The sequence below is a fragment of the Larimichthys crocea genome, chromosome VII (assembly GCF_000972845.2).
Source record: "Larimichthys crocea isolate SSNF chromosome VII, L_crocea_2.0, whole genome shotgun sequence".
Lineage (NCBI taxonomy): Eukaryota > Metazoa > Chordata > Actinopteri > Sciaenidae > Larimichthys > Larimichthys crocea.
Genome location: NC_040017.1, coordinates 18560882 through 18586852, shown reverse-complemented (window position 1 = coordinate 18586852; position 25971 = coordinate 18560882). Strand labels below are relative to the sequence as shown.

The 25971-nt window shown below is 42.2% G+C and overlaps 1 protein-coding gene across 1 annotated transcript; it reads right to left on the bottom strand.

Annotated features, from left to right (window-relative positions):
* Positions 1-51: 51 nt before the first annotated feature.
* LOC104927645 (rho guanine nucleotide exchange factor 26) lies at positions 52-25281 on the bottom strand. Its single transcript, XM_010741767.3, has 15 exons — positions 24996-25281; positions 22856-24482; positions 22130-22181; positions 21832-21974; positions 19694-19750; positions 18960-19120; positions 15917-16069; positions 15641-15770; positions 14995-15069; positions 14697-14786; positions 13607-13761; positions 8556-8765; positions 2433-2503; positions 2158-2262; positions 52-1820 (listed from the first exon to the last, which is right to left on the bottom strand). Exons 2-15 carry the CDS (start codon positions 24386-24388, stop codon positions 1678-1680), a joined length of 3078 nt encoding a protein of 1025 aa, XP_010740069.3. The 5' UTR covers positions 24389-24482; positions 24996-25281; the 3' UTR covers positions 52-1677.
* Between the last annotated feature and the right edge of the window lie 690 nt (positions 25282-25971).

Sequence of the window (25971 nt, the reverse complement as noted above, 5' to 3'; positions counted from 1 at the left end):
TCGAGGAAAACAGATGTCATCTTTATCAGTGAGAATCCATAAAAGCCCCCGAGCAGTTAAAGCTTTTATTTATATTGACTGAATAAAATATATAAGGGTTGACTTAAACACATTTCTGCAATATAAATCTGTATTTTTTGGAAAACATACATGTTACAATTCAGGCTCTTTTACATATTTACATGTACACAAAAGATTTACAATAGTTACAAAAGTACAGGATGTGATTGAAATAAAGATCAGCTCATGCTTAGATAGGTGGTATCGCTTAACTAATTTCCCTGAGTGCAAGTGCAAAGCTTCGTCGGGATACTCGTGTCCGTCGTGTCGGCTGCTCTTGCCTGCTACCGTCATACCTCCTTACTCCGTGTAGCTCGACAGTCGTGGTCGTCATCTGGGTTGGGGCCAGAGAAGTGGCCTTGATAGATGGTGTTATCAGCGCACTCTTGACCAAGCCATTTATTTCCTTTGGCCAGGCATGGCCGACACTAAAAAGATGACTCACACTGGACAATCACATTAAAAGAAAGGGCTGTTTTTTCCCTTCCGGTCTCACCATTGCCAGCACACACACACACACAAATGAATTTTCAGCTTGCCTCTGTAATATCAGATCTAAATCCTGAGGGGGGTATTTATATATATATATACCTCTGGCTGGCATCAAGTGTGCGTGATATTTCAAACTGTCTGAAATAATTGAGTGCTTAGAGAGAAAAATGGCATTTGTGACACAAATGTGGAGTCTGATTCATGGTGTTGACATTAACTGGGAACAAACAGCAAGGCAGAAAAAAAAAGACACTTGGCCCTGCTTAGCCCATTGAGGACTTAAAATTAGACCTCCCATATGACAAATTCTTTATATTTCCCAATTAATTATGACTTAGCCTATTTACACAAAGTGCCACCTGTCTCAGACAAGTAGCATTGTTTTGTTTTTTTCCTTCTTTTCTTAGCTCTATTGTGTTTTCTTGTAAATATCACGATAATAGTTTCACTTGCCATCAGATGCAACTCATACAAGTTTCTACGCTAACCCACACACTAAAGAAGCTGCCAATCTCACCCCCATTGCCTTATTATCACTTTCACAATCAGCATCTTCATGGTTACGCTGTTACTGGGGAAGCACATAGTCACGTGGCCTGAGCCTCATTAACAGAGCACACTTCAGGCTGCTGTCATCGTCACACTATTTGGTCTACTTTACCTCCTATAGCGGTACTGTAGTCTCAGTGATTACATTGCACATCACTTACACTCAAATAAAATATGTTTGAAAGAATAAAAATGTCCACGCAAGCAGTTGTTATGTAGCAGGATGCTGAAAGCAGAGACTCTCATGGTGGGCGTGAAGTTTTCTAATCATACGGAGAATTAATGAATGTGACAGATCCCACTTTTGAGTCCTCGCACCCACACAGGGACCGACCAGTAATTAGGGAAGTCTCTGTTTCTTCCACTTCTGCACAGTCTTTGCTTTGAATCTCAGACAGTATGCCTGATTCAGTGGATGCTGAGAAGAAGTCTTCATATTTATCCCACTGCAGCCACACAGCCCTGAAGCCAGGTCACTGATGCTGTTACTGAACTCATTTGTCTGGGTCACTGGTGTGTCCAAGGGTCTCTTTAACAGCTGAGCCCTTTGTGGTTGAAGCAAGCGGCTCGTCCTTCTCACACATTAGTCTCCAAACCCTGCAGCCGGTCCATCCTCTGCATGTTGCGCTCGATCGTGGCCTGGCACGTGATCGGTTGGGCACACTCGGAGAGGAACCAGCCCCTCTCTCCGTCTCGCAGACGATCACCTTCATACCAGCCTGAGGGGGAGAAAAGGTATTGACACATGAAAACTGAAGCTTGTGTTGCGTTACCTTGTGCAGTTTCTGTCTGTCCGCTTTTGATGTTCAATGCTGTCTGTTCTTTAACATGAAAGCCAGTTGCCATGGTCACTAAAAAAAGGAAATGACCTTTGGCCTTTGTGCGGTTTTTGTAGATTTCAAATTGCATCTTCACAAGTCTATTATGTGAGACAGGTGTTGAAAGGCAGAGTGTATAAAAGTGCATGATAAAAGGACAAATCAGGAAGGAGGGAAATGAGAGGAATACTAAAGAAGCTGAGTGAAAGAGCAGGCGAGGCATTGAAAGCTAACGTACCGTCTTCTACAGTCTGTGAGACCAGCACTACGTCAGCCACCTGCAGAGACAACTCATCCGGCTGCTTGGCAGTGTAAGTTCTGATCACCTCCACCTGCATGGCGTCTAAAACAAACGCATAAACACAAGTCAAATAAAGTTACACTGGCCTTATTTGAATATACGTGAAGTCAAATCATTTTGAAATCAATCACAGAAAGAAAAAGAAAAACAATTCATCAAATGACCACATGGTGGTGCAATAGGCCAAAAATTAGGTGCATGTGGGAACTTACTGCTTCTGTCCTGAGACTTCTTGTTGTTGACATTCTGTCCCAGAGCACTGATCCATCGAGCACGCTCATTCCTAAAAGCACACATAATAGCACGCAAACAAGTTATTAAACTGTTCTGGCACTAAAAAAGGTCCAAACACATAGATTTAATTTCAAAGCTCCTGATACTTGACTGAGTGAGTGCTGTAGGAGTCATTCGCCTCCTAAACCGTGGTTCAAGGAGTTTAACTGTTTTGATTTTTTTGTTATTGCAGATGTGACACGTGGTGTTTTTTAAGAATATATGCAGCTATGAAGGATTGATTTCATTTAAACCAACTCAAACATCAAAGCAGGTCCGCATGCACACAAGCTATTGAGGCAGATGGATAATTTAGTCGCCCGGCAGGTTTTTGCCTCCCCTCCCTCCTCTCCGTCCCTTGTCAATGAGAGAACAGAGGTGCGTTTTTTAACAAGTACAAAGGCTGATTCTCAGGAAGGGACAGACCTGCCTTTGCTTTCTCTCTCCTGTGTGTTTTTGTTGGACGGTGGGTGGAGTCGCACAGGTCGGATTCCAAGAAACCATCTCTCATTTCACCTGTTCTCATCTACTACTGAGGGGAGGCCAGGGCTTAGAAAGAGTAAGCAGCGGAGAGATAAAGGGGGTTCAGGAAATGAACCAGAGGGGGGGTTACTGAGGCCCTCTGTGACTCAGCACCGTTGTCCTACATCATGCAGATGGGCACAACGTGCACAGGCAATCACAGACAGAGAGGTATTTGTGTGGACACTCTTCACAAGGACCTCAAATGGACCTCAGACAGGCAAGTCCCATGAGTCAGACCTCATTATTGTGTTCCCGTTTGTACGCAGCGCTGTTCTGATCCTTTTCAGGACACACGAGCTGTAAAATAAAGGATCTCGTCATCCGTCAGGAACTAACTGGACTGTATGAAATCACTTTAATAAACCTTTATAACCATTACTTTGAATAAAATCAGTAACTTATAGGCAATCAGGGTGTGCGTCATATAAAGGGATAAAGTGTTGATGATAAAGTTTGACCTTTGGAGTTTAGCAACAAGCTCAATTGAACCTATCAGGACAATCACCTCTCTTTGATACCTTTTAGTGAGTTCAACAGTCACACACACACACACACACTGGAAACAATTACTCCTGTCAAAGTGATGTCAATCATTTATAATCAATTTTTTTTTCAAATTCATACTTTTCGTTTTTGTTTTGAGCTTTCCTCTCCACCTCTGACTGATTGAGGTTAACTCTAATTTAATTTTGGCTTCTCTTTGATCTCTTGTCATATATTTTGTAGGTATTTATTCAGAAATTGCAGCTTTAGTTGAGACATTTTATACAAAACCAAAAACATCAAACTGTTCATGCCAGGAAAAGTCACAGGACCAAAGTCTTAAGTCATAATGGTTCCTCCTCTTAGAACCATGAATGTCTGTTCAAAATTTTACAAGATAAAAAAAATCAAACTGGACCGACGTGGTAGACGGACATTGCCATCCATAACTGTGCCACAAATATGGCAAAAAAGAAAAGAAAGAGAAAACAACATTGTTGCTAGGCACCATCGTATCCACATTAGTCATTGATGACTAAGCACTGCAAATCTAGATCTATCCAGTAAGGAAGTTCATATTCTATCACAACAACCTGTGTGACACGGTTACAGTCACTGATCAGTTTGTTGATGCAACTGGGACTTTTCCTGCCTGCCTTTACAGGCCTAAAGTCAGGTATTCAATAGACTAGACTGGACCAAAAGAATAAACTTACATTACATAAATTATATTTGAGTAAATATGTTCTTGTCTGTTCTGCAAGTTCTTCCAACATCCGAGCCGTACTGTGGGAAAGGCAGCTGTTAAGTCATCGCTTCTGACAGCTGGACGCACATGCTGAGAGTCCGATACATGTGCACATACATGACACACCATCATGACAGGTCGCTTTCTCATGCACAAACAGCTGAAATACTTTATCAAAGCTATGAATGTCCACGCATTCAATATATAGAGCACAGGCGCAAACAGGCATCCACATGTGTTGTGGCACTTAATGGTTTCCCCGTGGAATGTGAGGCACATACCAAAAGAAGAGGTTCAGGTAAAAAAAAAAAAGTGTCTGTGTTTGCATGTACAGAGGCATGTGAATACTGCATATGCACAAACAGCAGGTGTTTTCCTTCTTCCCCTCTAGATGGCTACAGGCCTGTGCAGGATGAGACCATTCCTGGTAGTAAAGCTCCCTCTGCCTTTAAACCATTCATTGCAACGTGCAAAAAAAATGCCAAGAATCATAAATCTATTGTCAGAGGTTCTTGTTTCACCTCTGAAAAGCGGGCCCCGCTGCTGCGCTGTAAAACCTCTTTCACACGAGCAGATAAAGAACGATGACAGACTCTTTCTAACCTTCCTTCCTCTGCCAACTTACTTAATCACCACCAGACCACTGTTTTTCAACCTTCGCTCTCCTCCTAACCCCTTCTGTTCACTCCTATCATTTTGTTTACTCTCAACCAAGTCCCTCCCTCTTGTTTCCACTTAACCACATGTCAGAACGCCATTCGGGTACATTTCCTCCTCGTCTGACAAAAACATGACATCTCTGCCCGGAGATGTCCAGCCAGGGAAACTCCCATTAGAGGGAATTGATTCCTATCAGCGAGTTCCTCGTTATCACATAAACGAAAAACAGACAAAAACAAAAACAGAAATGAAATCAGAGTAAAAACCAATGCCAAAGTGTGCAGCAGAAGTGCAGACTCCCTCCTTCGGGTTGGGGCTGTTATGTAACCACTGCTGCTTTGTGTTATAGCTGCATACAGAACTGTTTTTGCTGCAGACTTCTGTAGCTACTCTGTTCCACTGATAGAGGAGCACTATTCATTGACTCTGGACAGGACACGGCATCAGGGTCACAGGGAAGGCAAGCTGGCATGCAATCAACAGACAACAGGACACAGACAGAAGAAGTAGAAAATCACAAGGGACGCTAGAGAGACTGTCAAGAGACCATCCACACAGGCCGTCCTTGTGCCATCCCCAACCCAGCTGTCTGTCTAAATTCCTCACATATTATGTCACTCGTATGGTCAAAGATCAGTCTATTGAAGTATGTTTCATAAGGCCTCACACAGTGATGCACGGACAGAAGTTAGGCATCGGCTTTAAAAAGGGTCAACAGGTACAGGACAAATGGAAATGAATGAACGCCCACTCTGACCAACATGAGCAAAAGCTTCTTTTTTTTTAAAATGGTTTTATTTCCACAAAAACCAAAACAAAAAAGAGCAGACCCGCCTTTGGTCAGAATGTGTGGAATTTCACATTGGAACCCGACCTGAGCAGCACTTAAATTCAGTGGTGAGGGGAACGATATAGGCGAGCGTATGCAATGCAGCCACTAGTGTATCAGACCAGTATACTTATTATTATATACCCAAGCAAAATGATGTATATTGCTGCTCTACTAACACTCATTAATATCATGTTCAAAGATCAAACATTTTTGTGGTCTTTCCCTTTTGAAGCGTAACAGTGAGAGCAAATCAGCTGACTGTCCTACTGTACCAATTCATTTAATTATCTTGCACATGTTCTACAGTTATCTTGAATTGACAGGTTTTACAATAAAGTTGAATTGTATTAAATAAATCACATGGTCTCATGATTCTTTTTGACTATTTTCTGATATTTCAGAAAAGTAATCAGGATAATCAGAATAATAAGCAATTCAATAAATAATCAAGCAGCCCTAGTCTCTTATAGCATTTTCTGAGAAAGCTTCAGTACTCGTTACTGTCCTCTCTACTTCATTTAACTCTGATAGAGGACCAAAAGGGGCTGACTAATGTAACACCACTTCCATGTGTCATGTTGGGTTAGAACACTAAATCAGGATGAATGAATGGCCGCAGGAAAAGGAAGTTATTCTCTGGTCATCACAAACAAAGAGCAGACACTGGCTGCTGTCGAAAAAGATGAGGCACGGGACGGTGAAGAAGAGTCTTTGAGAGTGAAAAAAGAGACAGGGTGTGTGTGTGTGTGTGTGTGTGTGTGTGTGTCGGGGGTGTAGTCGTGGGAAACAGCCCACTTAACAATGGCTTGCTGCTAGGCAACAACATAAACAATGCCTAGCAACCACTGTAAGAATGGATAGTTGCCAGAGTGTCCTCTCCACAGCTCATTCAGTCCTACAGTGAGTGGACACAAACACACACAAACACACACACACACACACACACACACACACACACACACACACACACACACACACACACACTCTTACAACTAAGCCAAGGGCCCCAAACCCAAGCTATCTAAGGAGGGAGTCTAGGGGCTTTCCACACACACAAGACAGAAGGGGCAGTTTGATGACGAGACCCCCTCATTTATACATGGGCAGTATATAAAGCTCAGCTGGCGACATATTTATGTCAAGAATCCCTCCTACACAGGACCGTAGCAGTCACACTTAACACTATTACTGCCGTCGCTTTGTCAGTGTTTCACTTAGCAACTGCATGGTGGATTATAACAGGGGCCACACAGCTATTCAGCAATAAAACTCCCTTTACTTTTCAGTAGCAACGGGGAACAAACACAAAGTTGGAAGATGTGCGGTATTCTAGTGGTTCCCCTAACAGACATCATAGGGTGAATTTAAGGGGTCACAGGAGAATTCCCAGGGTACAAATTAAAAGAAAAAAAATGTACTTCTGATACATATAGTTATGTTTCCTGACTTCTTTCATCCTTTTGAATTTTTCTAAAATTATCACATTAAGGCCTCCAAAAAGTATTCAATGAAACAATGACTCACAACCACTTGTAAGGGAGTCACAAGCAAAAAAAACTTGTGAGGGAGTCACAAGAAAAGAAAAAAAAAAGGTTGGGAACCACTGCAGTAGGTTGTTTTCATTAAAATACTAGTGTCTCTTCGACATGTTGGTGCTCTGTCATCATCTATGCACCTGTACCATGTTCTTTGAAAGAATGTTCTCTTAAAAATAAAAAATTGAACTTAATAACTTCACACCTATACTCAAAAAATATACTCGTGGAGCCTTTAAAGGCAGTGTTTTGTACAGTGGAGCTGAAAACCACACCTTCTCTATAATGAGAATACAGAAGTAGGTGCTCTAACTGCACAGGAATGAGGAGGAACGAGCCCCGTGCATATGAAAACACTCCTTAACAAAGCCTTGAACCACAGAAAATAATTACAGTGAAAACCGAGTGTGTGTGCGTGAGTATGCATGGACTGCAATCCCTAACGCTAACTAGAACAAATAAACCCTGTATGAAGCCCAATATGTGACAGATCCCCTTTGTTAGTGTGGGTTATATAATCTATCTACACAACCTCACTTTCTCACACTGCGTACTGTACAAAGAGAGGGAGCAGGGAGGCATGAATTTTAGGAACCTCAAAACTTCCATTTCTTAGTCAGATGTGTGAGTAATCATTCATGCTGCACATGCAACAAATTTCAGCTACAACCAGCAGTTTTTTTTGTTTTCTTTCCCCAGAATAGGTTCAGTTGGAAGACAGTCAACAAACCAATTATCTGGTACGGTCTGTGTCACAGTACGACTGCAGACAGCATGACTGTATAACAGACTAATAAACTTCATTTCTTAGGTCAAATAAACAACAAGCAGTAAGGCTCAGTATGTGTCTTGATAATAGTTGTAACAAAATATCCCTGTGACCTATAATGGCCCAAAAAGAGACTGAGAAATAAGAGCTAAGGGAAGAGGGACGAAGGGATTTTCTTACTGCTAAGTTAAAACGCATATTAGAGCTCATAAAGGAAAGATAAGGGAGTGGGAGTCTGTTTCAGGGAGGAGAGAAGGAGCTTAGCTATTATAGAGATGAGCATTCAGCCATAGAACAAACAATAAAGAAACTGAGACTAGAGTATGAACAAAAATATCGAAACCTTAGGACTCTGACCTTCTTACTTACGTGTATGTAAAAAGGTGAAGGGTTAATGGAAAACATGAATCACCTGCTGCTTAGCAACAAGATCCCATAAATGTGAAAATGAAAGAAAAAAACAGATGGCTAAAGAATAAAAAAAATAAATAAAAAAAAGATAGCACTCACAGCAACTCCGTCCCCAGGATCATGGGCACCTTTTCACCAGAGTGGTTGCTACGGAAACGCAGACGGAAAAGATGGTTGGCGCCGGCTTGCCGTGAGCTCAGCATGCTGGCGGTGCTTCGGACCGGTGACAGGTTGAGATCTTCTGGCTGGCACGGGCCCACCCAGATCTGGTCCCTCAGAGCGTAGTCTATCACAGTGTAACTCTCCTCGCTGAAAGAGACAGAAAGCTTTAATAAGAGTTCGTGTCAAGAAGACGTAACTGCTCGTAATTCAGTGACATCCCATCCTGCAACAACAGTCATTAAAGTGCTATGAACGAGCTAGTTGATAAACTGCAAGAGGGATCAGATATGTATTAAGATAAAACAACAGTTCTACTAGATGTAATTTCAAAATAAAACTATAACTGGATTTACTTTGAGTTATGTTGGCAGGTTGGTACTCAAGCAAAAATGTGGATTTTTTTCAACTTTTCTAACAGACATTAGTATCATTACCAGATGGCGGTTCCTCATTTACAATTTTTCGAATGACAAATTTGTGTTTTTCTGTTTCTAAATGGTTCCTGCGGTCGTCTGTTGAAAGCACCAATCCACAAATTGGTGCCATGTGCCCTTGCGCAAACTCTAGTGTCTGCATTTCAGTTTTTGCCCCAACTCAGACACGGTGCACCAGTCACCAAATGGAGCTTTAATAAAAATATACTATGTTGTTGTTACTTTATTTTTCAAATATAAACATTTTAACAAGTTTTTAAGAAGTGTATAACTGCCATGTTATTTATTTATTTATTAGTGATTTACTTTAGATTTAAATATACAACCACAATACCAAAGAATGTTGGGACATGCTAAAAATAAATCCAATGATGTTACAAAAAAGTAGGGACCTAAGCAAGGATAAACTGCGAAAGATGTGAATGGTCAAAAAACACCAGTTTGGAACATTTCACAAGTAAATTTGTACCAGGTGATAGTATCATGACTGAGTATGAGGGGGCATCGTTGAAAGGTTCACCACTTCACCAAAGATTATGTGTGCAAATAGTTATCATGTACAATCCAGAATATCATTAAAAGATTCAGAGAATCCAGAGAAATCTGCATGTAAGGGGCAAGGCTGCAAACTAACATTGAATACCCGTGACCTTTGACCCCTCAGGTGGCATTGCATTAAAAACTAGCTGTGTTATTGTGCCTAGAAATGCCGACAACTTCTCTGAGTTCATTGGAGACGGATTGACAGAAAGTGGAGAAGTATGCTGCGGTCTGATGAGTCCACATTTCAAGGATTTCTGGAAATCTTGGATGTCATGTCCTGTGGGCTAAATTTTTATTTTTTTGGACTCTTGGTTATAATATGAAGCCAAAACTTTAAAAAATATTTGAAAATACTTAATATTTGCAGATTATTACCATCCACCCACTCCAACACATCAAATTTAAGCTGTTTTCAGTAGAGATCTAATTTCATTGTACTATTTAACTCTTGAGAGGTTCAAGGCTAAATTCACCTGGATTCATAAATCAAATGATTCAGTGCCAGTCAAAAGTCTTAATATTCAGCTGTCTACGTTATCCTTACTAAATCAGCTGCCCCCTGGCCTCATACATGCCTACATTTCCCATGAGTACCCTTTACTTAAGCGTGACTCTGGGAAACATCTGGAGCCAATTATGAAACATGGTATCTCTAATACAGCACTGAACCTGGAGAAAAAGTGTGTGTGTATGTATGTATGTGTTTCATCATGCTCTGAAAAACAAAACCTACGGCCAGCCCACATGTCTTTCATCAACCTGAGACAGCAGCCAAGCTGTGAAGCTACTGGACAGGAACTGGCTTCATGTAAGCCAGCATGTCCATTAGTGTTCACTTTCATGCTGAACACACACACACACAAGTAGGTACAAAGGTAGCACTTAAACAAACAGTAGTGACAGTGTATCCGTCCATCTCTTACTGTCTTGCTCTCTTATTTAGACACACACACACACACACACACACACAGAAACTCTGGGGTCATGACTGGTTGGAGAATCCACTGTCACGGTTGGGAGGCTCTCAACAAGGTTCAACTGTTACCCATCAACCCCTATTGTCCACCAGTCAATCAAGTTTAAAGCACGAGGCCGAGAACCACTTGGACCTCTTGGAAGAGAAAGAAAGTACAAAGAGAAACAAATCAGATGGGGCGGGCAGGGGGATAACAAATGGCTACATTCATGGGCTGTAATAAATTACACAAAGTTTAATAGAATATATTAACATTTAATGGGGATTTTAAAAAATGGTAAAAAGACTATAAAATGTCCTGAATTTCCGCCTTTAAAAAAACATATTTTTTCAATTAAGGTGAAAATTTTGGGATTATTGGTAACAGTTTTTGGTCAATCTGTAAGAGGTTAAAAATGATCAGATAACTTTCTGAATACTGTTCGGAGATAAAGTAGCTGGATTTTAGGGTCGTCTGCATTTTGGCTCCTGACAGCCCTCCAGGTGAAATGCCTGGAATTCCTTTTAGATGACAGTGGGGGATAGGATGGGTGAGGAATCTGCGTGTTTGTGGGGTTAGTTTCCTCATATGAGTGTGGGATTATTGCTAAATGAGGTGGGTAATAATCTAGATATCCTATGTCGAAATGTGGAAGAGAGGCGTTAAAAACTGGAACAACAGGCGTAAGAAATCCAACCTACAGTTTGGCCATCTCCTAAGCTACTTAGACAGAAACAAACCCACAACCTTACTGGAATGAAGATCGGTCTGCTGGTAGAGATAACACAGGCATCTTCCACACGTCATCACGACTGTGCCAGCTACCGTCTTACCAGTGTAAAACTAGTTCTTCAACACACAAGCAGATTTAACAGAAATCCTCGAAGAGAGGTTGAGATAAGACTCTGAGTCAAGCGTGAATACAGGCGGTAAGGGCATAATGTTCTAGTGCAAAGTACAAGTATTGAGACTATGGCATAGTTAAACAAAGAGAGGGAGGAGAAAAAAAAACTAAACGTGTCGGATTATAGACTTGCACGAACACACAAAGAGAAGGCTACGCACAAAAAAACACAACCAAAAAGAAAGCAAAAGAGACAGAAAGAAAGAAAAACAAAGGAAGAAAAACCCTGACGATACTGAATGTTTAGATGATGCCCAGCATTAAAAGGGGGGGAAGTGAAGATGAGAGAGGAGCCAGCTGGTGTGGACTCGCTGTTATGTAAGTGTTCCTGTGAGCCAGAGTGCAGCAGATCAACGCTTTCCCTGCTGCGTGACAACAGCCCAGTTTGACACGGAGTTGGTTTCCAATAACCTGTTCCATTCTGGATCCAGTTCAAAGTTTATGAAATCAGCAGATTTGTTTAGCTCGCAGTCTAATTAATCTCTTATTGAAACTTGTTATTATTATTAAAAACTGTTTATTCAACTCAATTATTTTCTCAAATAACCGAAAAAAAATGCTTTTGTCTAAAAGATGATAAAAAAATAGTACAAAAAAATATTTCGTTTTCAAATGTGCTGTCCAAAGATCCAAAGATGAAAACCAGAGAATAGCAGCAAATCCCCACTGGAGAAACTGAGAACACTAGAGAATATTTGGCATTATGCTTAAAAAATTACTTTTGAGTGACAGTTAGATGTTGCTGAGCTTCACCCACAGACAGCACATTAACCATTTAGGATTTCCAATGAACTATCAGAGACTTCTCAGGTCATAGGTGTGTTTTATCTCTTGCTGTGTAAGTGCGGTGGCTTTGAACTTTTCACCCCTTCCTACTGGTGTTCATGGCATTCCTAGAAACGTAAGCTTCTGAAAAATGAGACGAGAAGAAGCTGAAAGGATTCAAGCGCGCAGCATTATTGCATTTGGCAGCAGCTTGCTGCTTGTACTGTAAGCTGTCCCCCCCACACACACACACACACACTCCGAGTCATAACGGCAAGGGAAAGAGCTATTATACCATTATGTCTAGGAGGGTTTGTGACCTGGCTGTGCCTGGCTAGCCTCGTGTACCCCTGGTGTGTTTTTGTTTTGATTATTGCAGATGGAGTGCAGTAGAGTAGCGTGCCACAGCAGGGCTCCAGCTCTCCCCACAGCACAAACCAATATTATAACAGCTTCTCCCATTCGAACGCACACACACACACGCAGAAATACACACTCTTGATTCCCGGAGCACTCCCTTTCCCAAATCCCTCTTCCAAACACAGGCCTGATACCACGCACTGCTGGAGTCTGCCTTCCTGGATCAGATTCCCAGAAAAATATCACATGGTATGTTTCTTTTCTTTTTTTTTTCAGAATGATTCTTAGGAATTCTGCGAGTGGCGGTAAAATCAGTTCCAGACACAGAGCGAGATGGATGGGAAGGGATTTTTTTTTTTGGCAAAAATAAGACACACTTGTGCATGCACGCACACCCAACTACACACATGCAAATGGAAACCACATCATTTCAAGGAAGTCCTCTTTATGGCTCTCATCATGGTTTTGCCTAAAACTAGAGGAAACAGAGGAGGGGAAAGCAGCCTCACTGACAGGGCCGACAATAAGCAGGTCTACTCTCCCCTGATGATTCACGGCACTGGGACATGTCAAAACCTCGACAACTTTCAGAAAAAAAACAGGCTCAGATTCATAATACTATGTGGCAGCAGGTTCAGGTGACGGCACCTGTTTCATCCTAATAAACACACCCTGTGACTGAGAAACCGTTTTTCTTCTGCTCCTCTATTTAAACTGTGTTTTCCTTTCAGCAGCGACCTCAATACTCGTCCTCTGAAAAGGCTCATTTTTCAGGACAAGTTAAAACACGAGGACGGAGAAGACAATATTACACGCCCTGTACTCATGGTCATATGTGGCTCACACACACTCACGCATGGTGTTGTCACCGCGAGGGCTTTTTGGTTACACTTTCGCCCTCAACATGTCAGAACAGGTGAGTTATGAGCAAAGTCTGCACACCAAGGCCACGCTGACACCAGCTCTATCAAACACAGGATCTGCCTGAACCGTCCAACGGTTATCCGCAACCTCACACAGCCTCACCTCTTCTTCCTGGTGACGATGAAGACATCATTGAAGAGGAAGAAATAGACCTGTTGCCGTGACATGCGTTTGAGGAAGATGCCGTTGTCCTCCACAAACGCAGTCAGCTCTCCTCTCTTTACCATCCACCTGGAGGATGAGACCAGTGGGAAAGGCTGTAGGAAGAGAAAAAATAAATAAATAAATCATACAGAAAATGAATGTAATGTTGATGCTGTCAGGAAATCACAATTTGTGCGTGTACATGTGTGACCAGCTGGCTATGCAAGACTGAGAAAATGTTCCCTAGACATCTGTGAATCCCAAATGTGCCAACAGCTATTTCCCACACAGCTCAGGCACACTTGAGCCTGCCAAGCCTTGTGTGCATTATGTGTATAGATAGTCGCCAAGTGACGGTGATGTACTCTTTGTATGTCTGTGTCTGCATGTGTGTACATGTCAGTGCATGATCGCATAAGCCCGTGTTTTACAAACTTAATAATTACAAATTGAAATAAATGGTTTGGCATTTGGAGAAATACACTCCTTTGCTTTATTGCAGAGTTAGATGAGGAGATCGATACCACTCTGTATATATGAAGCTACTGTTCCAATCCTAGGTTAACACAAAGATTGGAACAGGCTCTATGCAAAAGTAACAATATGATGATTTTATGGTAATGTCAGGCCAGGCTAAGATATTTGATATAAAATGTGTTAAAGTACTATTTGGTGTCCTTGAGTTTTAAAAAATGTGTTGAACACATTTCCTTTTTCATTCATCATCTGCAGAGCTGAGTTTTTTTACTAGGAGACTTGTTTTTGCGCCCCTTTGCTTGCTTATCTTGGCACACCTATAGATAAGTGGAATAACATGAAATCACTGGCAGTGTGAGCATCACCTGCATGAATGCGCATCAGATAAATCCCTTCATAAAAAAAGAATCCGGCCAGCTGTTTCCAGTCTTTATACTAAGCTAAACTAACCAGCTGATGAGAGTGGTATCAATTTTTCTTATGTAACTTTTCCAGTTGTTAACCAAAATTATGTTGTTTTCAGAAGAAATACTATAAGATTCAATTCAACATTTTTATGCCATGTCCATACCTTGATCTTGAACTCCAGCTGAGAGTTGATGGTGTACATCATCTCGGTTCGTTCCATTGTGCGAGCTCCTTCATTACACTTTCTTACCACCTGTTCGCACAAACACACAGAGTCTGTTAATCCACAATGTACAGATGCTTTTTGTTTTTCATCTTGCATTGATTAATCCGATCAGATTTTTGGTTTTATTATGCTTCTTGCAGAAAATTCTTAACCAAACTACATTAAAAGTAGTGAAAACATAAAATCCAGAATGAGTGTGCAAAACATTTCTGGTTGACCCATTAAACCCACGCACCTTGCTAACTCCTTGTAAAGCCTTCTTACACTCTTCATATTGTGCGGAGTCTTTAGGCGTCTTTTGACAGATTGTCTGCAACAAAGAAAGTCAAAGATGCAAAACAGTTACACCCTAATTCATAACATACAAAAAAACCCTTACAAAAACAGATCCATGTACAAAAAACCTGCAACAATTCATTGCATGCATGCGCACCACACTATCTCAAATGTGTGATAAAAATATTGATGTTTAAAGAAAGCTGTGGGAAGAAATAAATTGAAACCAAACTTTCTCAGGATCCAAAAGCCTCTGAGTGTACAAGCATAAACCCCAAAGTCCCTTGGGACACACTGACAGAAGACGAAGGAGGGAGGAGGATGAAAGTAGAGCAAGACAGAGGAAGACAGGGAGGCACAGTAGGGACAGAATAATGTGGTGCCAAAGGAAGCATGCAACTAAAAGAGAATAAAAACATTAAACGGAAGAAAGAGAAGTTAAATCAATTGGAATGATGTAAGGTCACACAAACATCTTTGAGGTTAGAGCGCATCCCATGTAGAATGTAGACAGGCAGGACAGTATGAATAAACAAACTGTTGCGTAAGACTCAAAGTCTTGTAATTCCAAGGCTCATGCCACTGTATGTCTTCAGTGGACTCACATCCATAAGAAGGGGCAGGCGAGTGATCCTCTGCATGGGCAGGATGAGGAAGGAGATCATGGGGAGGTTCCTGCAATCTGGGTGGCCCTCTATTCTGGTCAGCACCTCCTTAAAAGCTGGATTCTTGGACCTGCAAGAGAGGACGGAGGGAGATTGGGTGTTCAGGAACAGTGAAACTCCCTGGTTCAAAGTATCAGAACAGTCACGTTGGATCAAATCCATGAGAGATATGATAAGAACATATGTGTGTGTGTGTGTGTTTGCTCGGTCACTCACACCAGCTTCTGCAGGGTTCTCTGCTGATAGACCTCATTGGAGCAGTACGTGACATAGGGATCAAAGTTAGACTGGGAATGCTTGCAAACAATGTCGCTGATGTCATCGATCACTATGTTCTGTTGGTGTCTTTCCTCCAGCTCCTTGAAGAACCTGAACAGAGGATGAATAAGGGGTTAGTAAGTCAGGGATTCATACAGTACATGGCAACAGCTTGAGTCAGACGTATCAAATCATGAGTCATCCCACACTGGGGAAAATATAGGATACAATGACAGATATAAAGTCAGGAAGGCAGGAAACACCGGCAACACCTTTCGTCTAAACCCGCTGTAAGATCACAAAAGAGGAACTCCCCGCCTCTTAAAATAGATGTAGCCTACCATTAACCATAACACAGAGGCTTTTCCTCTTCCTGAGCACGACCAGATGGCCGGTTTAACGGCACACCACATGCTCAGCTTCAAGAGAATAAGTGTTTTAGCATGCATGATCCAAGGTGACAAACAGGAAGCTGTCGCACAGGCACAGGACGCTGACCTTGACCAGTTGGACAGAATTTGAGCTCATCTGCAAAAGCACCTTTAGTGCTCCTACCCACCCCTGCTATGACTATCTATGGAAAACAATGCTTCTTGTGTCCATGCCTGACCCTGTAGTCTTTGAATTATACCCTTTCTAATAAAGGCATTAGCACACAGGATAACAGAAAACACACACACATATGCTGGTCCATGTCCTAAAGGTGTATTTGGGGCTTTAACAGGTCAAGGCTGCTCAAGTTCAGGGCGCGCTCCCTCCTGGGGCAAAACTCACGACCCCAATAACGACATGTGGTCATGAGGGAAGAGGTAAATCAGGATAAAGAAAAAAAGGATATTCCAAAAGCTGCCAAGAACTATAAATGAAAGAGTTATATCAAGGTGAATCAGCCTTCAGAGACATGCTCTGTGTCACAGTTTGTCTCAGTGTGTTGTTGAAATTATAAAACATGTTATGCCCGTGAATGAGGTATGCCATATCCCGAGGCTGCATGTGAAATACAATCATTATAACACCTGCATTTCAAATGCTGAACAGCCCTCCCACTCACTATCACACACACTGCACAGGAGCCTGCAGGTGGAGTTATATTTCCATTTTCTTTGAGAGCCTAAACTCAAAGTCTGAATATCTCTTCCAAGTAAAACACCTTGTTTAACCTGTGCTACAGGCAAGTCTTTATCTAAAGAGCTGCTGTCCTTTGCGTCCCTCTGCCTGCCACTCTCCTCCCTGGAGCTATGCAGGTCTAAGTATTCGGGTGTCGCATTCATTCTGTGCATAGGAATAAGAAAAGGGAACGAGTGAGATAGGCTGCAGCACGTCTGAACACAGGGAGGAATTGGCGAGGAATTTACAGATACCACCATCCATGCAAAGTGGCAATGAGGCGTAAATAAATGCACAGAAACTGTCCATGTCGGTCCACGCGTGCCTAATAAACTGCAGAAAGCGAGGAGCAATGTTTACAGAAGCTGTTTTTTTGCTTCCTGCTATCGAAGATAAGTCAGTGTACATGTAGATAGTATCCTCTATGCAATGGGAAAATCTTCCTCCCTGAGGGGAGAGGGGCTGCAATCTTGACATGGAATCCTCGAGCAAATGTCAACAGTTGCACAAGGGAGGCTGTGAATGCTCCACATGTATGCGCACACACACACATACACACTCACACACACACACACAGACGAAACAGTCACGATAGACTAAAACTCAGTGTATTGTCTTAAAATGGCTTTTTACACTTGCTTTTTTCATCTATAGCTACAGTCTACTGTCAAAACCGAGAGCAGTTTAACTGAGTTTTAGGACCTTTATTAACTCAGAGCTTCTTGCAGCGTGGCAGAGTAGGCTCTGTAAACTTGAGGCTAAGGGAGGGAAAGTGTGAAAAGATTTTAAAGCTTGGACTAATTGTGGAGTTTTTAGTTTCTGAAGAAGGCTTGTAGACTGACATCACTGCAGCAATAACTTTACAGAAGGAGGAGTGCCATGGTAAACACTTTCAGACCAGCAAATACTGACCTGAGAATATTCACACAATGAACAGTTATATCATAGTTGCATTTGAGGCCATTATCATGCTGAATGGTAATCTCATAAAATAAACATGAGAAATGGTACCATAGTAAAAAGCAGCGGCACATATGAGCCTAACAAAGAACATATGGGGTTAGAAATTCTTCTGTCAATCATTTGCAGAAATAACGGAGCCTGGTGAAACACAGTAATTGCTGAGGCAGCACGGGTTTGATAAATCTTAACTTTCATGGCCTCTCGTGCACGAGTGTTTCTATCGGTTTACGGGATCCTTGGAAGTTCGTGGTTACCTGGCCATGAACGTGATTAAACAGTCCACATGCATGCACCAGAAATCATGACGGACGGGTAAAGTCGAAAGGCTCATAACAGCAAATTCTGGCATATAAAAACAGGCACATCGAGTCTGCTTTTGAGCTCTCTAAAGCAGCGAGGGATTTTTATGTTGATAGTGCAACTACAATTAAGCTAAAATGTTCATTCACTCAATTTTCCCCTCGCTTCCTTCCAGGCATGTGACCTCACATGCACACAAAACAGCTCAGTGCTGCCTACCCACAATTCCTTACACACAACTCTGACTGAAGCGAGATCATCAGGCTGAAAGAATGGTATCACCATGCAATAAACAGTGTTTACAGACACACCTCACATGGAATGAGTGCGGTCTACCAAGTGCTTAAGTGCAGTCAAATGAGAAAATTATCCAGCTCATTAGCCAAAGTCAGAAACCACAAACACTGGTAGATATCTAAGGAACATGTAAGTTTTATAAATATACACTGAGAGTACATGAAAACATAAGCCTGGCATCAGTAGACCAACTGCAATTTGCAAATGCAAAACTGCCAGAGCAAATAAAATATGAGCTCACAGATTTGTCTGGTTCCCAGGCCATGAAAACATAACAATATGCATCTGATAATAATTCTGCCTACAGAGTTACACAGAGTTGAAACGTGCTTACTTTTTGCTAGCCTCACAGACGTCAGTGATGTTAGAGAAGAGGTGGTGGTGTTCGGTCTTTGTCATGGCCTCGCTGAGCTCTGCAGAGTTCTTGAACATGCGGATCAGGATCTCCAGACTGTGTAGATAAGAGTGCTCCGACGAGATCACCTCAAAAATTGCCTGATGAAGTGAGAGCAACAGGGAGGAGACAGTGGAAACTCAAATAAGTCAGGAGGAAGACACTGAAAAGAGGGGACTGCTCATGGTTGGGTTTGTTGTTTTGTTTTTTTCCTCAATATTCAGTTTATCACATCCATTTGTGACTTTGCATGCTCCACATGCCCCACTAGGTCCTGACTCACTCACTTCTCTATGAGGCACGCTCTGTCATGAACATGCTTGACATACCTGTACTCCACAGTCATGTTTGGGAGGTTCTTAAAAAACAATACCGGGCACATCTAAGCACATGCATCAATCTGTCATTCTTAATAGGACACAAATTCAGCTAAATGTTTATTGGAACATGTCCTTCTCCTCCCATTTACAATGTTTCTGCTTGAAAGGTACAATAGTCCATGATGCATATTTCCTGTTGTGTTCCCTTTAATGGCTTTTTTATTGGTCTAGAGCAACAATGGACAGCAATTACTTCCCCACAAGTGCTTGGTAACTCTCAACGTAGCCTGGATCTTGCCAAAAAGTGGATAATTCTCACTCTAAACCAAACAAAGTGTAAAATATGATTCCCACCTCTTGTCGTTTGCGTTCCTCCTGACTCATCCGGTCAGACAGACCACTTTTCTTTACCTAAACAGACAAACACAATGATTGAGAATGAATGGTAATGATTTTAGAGTCACGAAAAGCTTTCAAATGCAAAGTCACACTTGTTTTTCGGCTTTTGCATTTATAGAATTTGTGCATGTGTGTGTGTGTGTGTGTGTTTGCAGCTGTTTGTCCTCACACACAAAGAAAGGAGCACTTTGCATACCACACTGAATAGAGCGCCAGTCAAGATGTTGTAGAAAGTGGGAAAATAAACATCTTCATTGAAAAAAAAAGAAAAGTGGCACAGGCTGAGATTTGTTGTATCCAAACAACTCTAAAATCTAAAACGGGCAGCACTATCGAAAGTATCTTTCAGCCAAAGGAACGCCGTTGAAAAGAAAGCGCATGTGCATGTTGGTATGTGGCTGACGAGATTTGGTCCAAAGACATTTGAATGAGATTGAAACAAAGAAATCTTTTGGAATGGACTGGGTGTGGAGTGCTATTGAATTAATCAGCCTGGCTTTATCAACCTGAAGGTAAGGTTGAAGAAAAAAAACACACCTCTCTCTCATGTTTCACCAAATATAACCGATATGAACTGTTACATTCACATTACGCTGTTGGTATAAAGGCACAAGGAAGTGATACTGGAGGAGCCTTCCTTCTCTCTAGTATCTGTCTGGCAGTCCTCAGCAAACACTGAGAACAAACAAACCTGCAGCAGATCAAACATCTCTTATGGTCCAATTCCTTTCACACATACATCTACTTTATTATTTCTTTCGCTCTTGCTCTCCCTTCTGCCAAGTGTTCAACACTCCACATCAACAAAACCAGTTATCGACGTAAGGCCGTAAGGTTTTATTGCGTTAGCAGCCATGTGATGCCAACTGAACTTTATCCTGCTCTGCAGTTTCAGTGGGTGTAACCAAATCGCAATCAATAAGGTGTCATTATTCAGTTGCAAATTATAGGTTTATAGGCTTTCTTTTTTTTAAGCTTGAATCCATGTGCCCGTGTCTGAAGCACAAGAAAACTGACATATTGCAGACAACTTAACTTGGTAGGACGTAGCTCCAGAAAAGTATGTATGGGTTAGGGTTAGGGTTAGGGTTAGACTATGCATGTATGACAATTCTGGGGTGTGACATTTCTTCAAACACTGACTGACGAGAGGTGCTTAAAGGCCACTGAGAGACGGGAGAAGCTAAGTGAAAACACCAAGACTCACATGAATGACAACTTGTATATCTGGTTCTTGGCTTTGAACTCGAACTCGACTAATTTCCTATCACACCATAGGGAGGATTTCCTATTAAATTTGAAAGTTAAGAAAGAATCCTGCAGTGTTACATCATGTACCATCTGGTCAAACATATTCACGCTAACAGACCCACAGCCGTGAAGCAGCTGGAAGAAAAGAACGGGAGAGTCCTGGTCGGCGTGGTAATGACTGGATTCAGCTCAATTAAAAAGTGAGCAGAGAAATGTTCTGAATGTTCTCTACTTTGAATCACTTTAGAGTCTGTGTGCATATCATTCTCTGCACAGCAATTTCAGGGCTAATCATAATTTTCTCCATCTACGCCCCCGCCTGTTTTGCTCCTGCACATTCCTTCCTCAACAAGTAAACAAACTGATGGGAATGCCTAAGTAGAAAACTAAATTAGCTCATTCCCTTCCTCTGTTCCTCTATACCTCCATTCCAATCCCTAACTATATTATGTAATGCAGAGCCACCGCACTTTTTTGTAGACACAACATTTTAAGCATATTTGCAGTCTGACGAGTATGCAGAGTTTGCTAACACACTGGCATTAGGCCCAGAAGTGCTTCCAAGACTTCCTGTGGGTCTGGCTGACTGTCTGCCTGCCTGCCTCCCTCCCTGCCCACCCCAGTCCTACGAGAAATGCTCCTGTACTCCTTGATGAACAGAGTGAAGGGCAGAGGAAGGCAGAAAAAGTGGGAGGATGGGTATGGACTGTTGCCAGACTGGATATGACAGCATTCTTCAGAGCACTAGCATTCCAACACTCCACAGGCACACCACTGAGGGTCTATACTGTATGTTTATCTGTGAACTGGGTGTAGAGAAAGATAGAAGAATTATGTCTGACCACACTGAGCTGGCTCCAAGAGGTGCGTATAGGTCTGTATTGCACCACGATGCCGTTATCAGGTTTGGGTTCTCTGGAATCGGCATCCTCATCTGAGTCATTGTGTAAGGCCTTCTCCTGGTAGTTCTGGTACAGCTCCTCCTCTGAAACACAGATTTTTATGCCAGAAAGATCCGTCATGTTGAAGTTTTTTTTTTTTTTAAACATACTGTTCGAGCAAGACTGGAAGGAAAAAGAACACTAGACACTAGAAGAGTAGTGAAAAGTGGTGAAAACAGAACAGATGACTGTTTCTCACCTTCGCTGTCAAATGTCCGCTGACTGGTCAAAACTTTCTTCCTATCTGGACTCTGAAAGAGAAACACAAGACAAGTGTGAGGCTCAAAGAGGCACACACACAGAAACTTTAAATGAAATAGGCTTGTGTACCGATGTCACCTGTTCATGCCCTCTCTAGTGACCTTATTCATTGACCTCTGTCTACAGACCAACTGTGTATAGAAGTGTCTATGTGTAGGCATGGTGTCACATTACGTCATGTCTCCCCTAACAAGCACATTAATTGTCTCCTTGTACGGCCTTGTCCAAAGTGCTGCTAAGTTTGTTCCACAATACTCAGGCTGTGTTGTAATTTTATAATTTGTACTTTGGACCCCCACCAATAATGAAAAGGTCACAATCAAATCACAATCAAATATAAACCCATATGATGGATTATGATTAACTGAGTCCAGAAAGAAGTTCACAGGGAATTTCCAGTGCTGTACATGTGCATTGATTGTCGAGTTCAGCTACATTCACTTGGCATTTGCTTTGCGGATAAAAACTAAAATTGATTTCTTTTGGTTTCTTGTTGAATAGAGCCAATCAGGCATGTATGTACTTATTCTATATAAGTTCAAAACTGGACAAAAAACCCATAAAACTAACAGAAGCTTAGCATAGCTTTTTGGATATTGGAGTAGATTCCAACTCTTCATTCTTGAGTGCATCCTAACCACAAATATCATTTTTTTTGGCTCACCTTTATTTTGCCAGTGCTGCTTTGCTTTTCTGTCCCAGGGCTAGTTGGCTTTGAAATCCTGGGGCTGGCAGGTTTTGATGATCTAGGGCTGACAAGTTTGGGTGTCCCAGGGCTTGCAGGTTTTGGTGTCCCAGGGCTCGCAGGTTTTGGTGTTCCAGGGCTCGCAGGCTTGGCTGTTCCAGGGCTAGTGAGGCTTACACTGCCAGGACTTGCTGGGCTGACTGGTGAAGCTGGTTTATTCCCATCCGGCCCTTTGGTGATAGGCAGGGACAATTGATGGTCCTTTGGATCTACAGAAGGGACCTCCAAGTCTACTCCACTTACAACAGCTCTCCTATAAGACGTACTCCTCAGGCCTCTTCTGAGGGTCCCCGGGCTCTCACTTTCCCCATCCGTAGCCTCAGTGAGGCCCCCTCCTGTAGAAAAGTAGGTTCCTGTTTCCACCATGCTGAGGGCTTTCAATGCTCTCCTAGAATGATCCAACCCCAGAAGCCCTGCCAAACCATGGCCTTGTGGCCCAGAAGAAGGCATCTTGTTCTGCCGAGTATCGCATACTAAACCCTTGGGAATTAGCTGCTGGGTGCCCATTTTGAGGGCAGCAGGGCTGTGGGTGCTTAGGACGATGGATGGAGAGGGAGAGATGGATGGGGAAAGTGAAGGAGAGGGTGAGGTGGAGGAGATGGAAGAAAGGGAAGAAGCATGCCTAGTGTCCTGTGAGGAGGCAGGCGAGGATGACGACTGTCTGAGCAGTGCCTGTCCCCTGTCTGCTGGTGATGGGGAGCGTGGTGTTGGGGGGTCTGAGGACGTGAGGGAAGAAAGGGAGGGGATGCTAGAGGTGGAGCTGTGGGAAGGGGTGGGGGTACGCCGAGTTGGAGGAGAAGGGCTGGATGCAGATGAAAGGGAGGACAGTTCATTGTGATTATAGTTGTTGTTGTTGTTGTTAGGAGTATGTGGAGATGGGACAGGAGAGCAACGGTTAAGAGGTGCAGTTTCTGGTGAGAGAGAGTTTGTACCAAATGCTATCTGGTCTTTCTGTGAGCTCAGATTGAACGGACTGGACAAGTGATTTTGGGGGTCCTGGAGATGTTTTTCAGGCCATACTGTCCCTCCATTACTGGTTTTCCCCCTGTCACTGTCTCCATTACGCACTCTATTGTCCAGCGAAGCGGATCTGCTGTCCTCAGATCTAAATTTTGACAATGAGAAAAGTCCGTTGGAGAAGTGCCCAATGCTGATGCTTCGAACAACTCGGGATTTCCTGGAGGGCTTGTGCAGAACATGCTTCAACACTACAGTGTTCTGTCCCCAGGATGGGGGTGTGACCACCAGTCGCTCAGCAGGTTGGCTCAAGGTGAAGGAAGACCTGTTGTCCTCCACAGGGAGGTCTGTTGTCATGACCCCATTTATGTGGTAACTAACAGGTCGCGGTTTTGGCTTGCTTGAGTCCTGGGGATTTCTACTATTGTCTGTACGGCGTTTCCACAATGGAGTGATGTTTTTATTGGACAGATCCACATCATTGCCAATATCCATGGTTCTTAAGTGTTTGGGTCTTCTTCACTATCTTTATCCAAACCTACAGATCACAGTGCTAACACTGCAGCTCTGTAGAAAACAGATATCACCCCTACAGGGTAAACAAAAGAGAGGAATACCAATCAGTGTGAGTGTAGAAGTGCTCAGTGTTCAAATTCCGAAAGTTTACTCATTAACAGGTATGTAGTGCAGATAGTGGCAGAGAAACTTAAATATCACATGGTTGGAAAAAAAGTTGAATTGTGCCAAACAGAAGCCAAGCCAGCAGAGACAGCTGATAATCCTTTTGTATAGCTCCACTGAGGTGAAATGACCTTATTACAAGCACAAAGCTGACAAGATATTCTTAACTGTGAGCAATCACTGTAATATTTCAAAGGAGAAACAATGGACCTTGGCAACAATGAGCTTAGAGACCAAGTATTGTTTTCATCTCATGTGTCACCTAAAAATCCATTTGCTTCTGTTAGTGTATCCGTACAAACATCAACAGACATAGCACAAGCAATAAACAGAGTTTCTACAGCTCAGTTGGATGAGAAAATACTTTTTTTTCCAGTTTGTTAATTGTGCAAAGTGTTAAAAACTGTTTGGTCTAACTTACCTCTAATCAGCCGATCTGCAGAATGCGGTCATTGTACCTGCGCGTCTCTTCAAGCAAACCTTCTCTGGTCGTAAAACAAAAGTTAAAGAGCTTAATCCAGCATGGTATCGAAACTCAATAAAGTTTGTGAAACCAACTCAAGTTGGAGCAGCAGAGTAACTTTCCGTGAAGCGTGCGGTCGACGGGTCCGCGGCAATGAGCGCGTCTGAAGCGATGCAGACTGCGCTGAAGAGTTTCTATGAAGAGGAGGAGGAGGGAGGGGAACAGAAGAGAAAGCGACAGAGAAACACTCCCAGGTTCCCACGAACCTCAAGTTAAGTCACTATTTAAGTCATCATTGGTTATCAATGTGGAGTGACGCCTTTTGATTTTAGAGTTAGGATTGAATAAAGTTGTACCATGAGATAAACAAAAATAAGTTAGTTGGTAAGTGTCTAGTTGTGTTATCATGTCATGCTATGTTATGTAACTCCCCCAGGATGTCTATACACCTGTTCAGGTATTTCTAGAAAAAGCCACTTTTAAAACATTCCTTCAAGTTTAGTATAAGTCTGCACAAATAATAAACAGTATTAATATTGAGCTACTGGATTGACCTGTTGCTGTCGTGCGCCATCGTGTGGTTTGTGGCGTAATTGCAAAAGGTATACACTATAGTGAGGTAATGCTTTCGTTTTGTTTGTTTTTTAATCACGTCTGTTGATTAGACTTGATTAAGAAAAACAAAACGAATATATAAACAAATACCAAAGAATCCACCTTGTGAGTGCACTATGAGAAATAGCCTTATCATCATAACAACATAACACTTTCCATTTTTTAAAAGACAAAACCACAGCAAGGTATTCCCAAAATATTTCAATACATGATTTATAATGTATATATATATATTTTATTTTATTTATAATAACGTCATCCTGTCTGATGCTTTAAGATCCTCGCATAGAGCATCAATACACTATCCCTTTGTGTTTGT

Excerpts from the sequence above, each read along its gene's own strand:
- LOC104927645 (XM_010741767.3), bottom strand. The coding sequence starts at position 24,388 with ATGGATATTGGCAATGATGTGGATCTGTCCAATAAAAACATCACTCCA. Across the intron at positions 2,504-8,555 it reads ATCCTGGGGACGGAGTTGCT|GAATGAGCGTGCTCGATGGA; the intron begins GTGAGTGCTATC and ends GTGTGCTTTTAG. Across the intron at positions 1,821-2,157 it reads CTCACAGACTGTAGAAGACG|GCTGGTATGAAGGTGATCGT; the intron begins GTACGTTAGCTT and ends TCTCCCCCTCAG.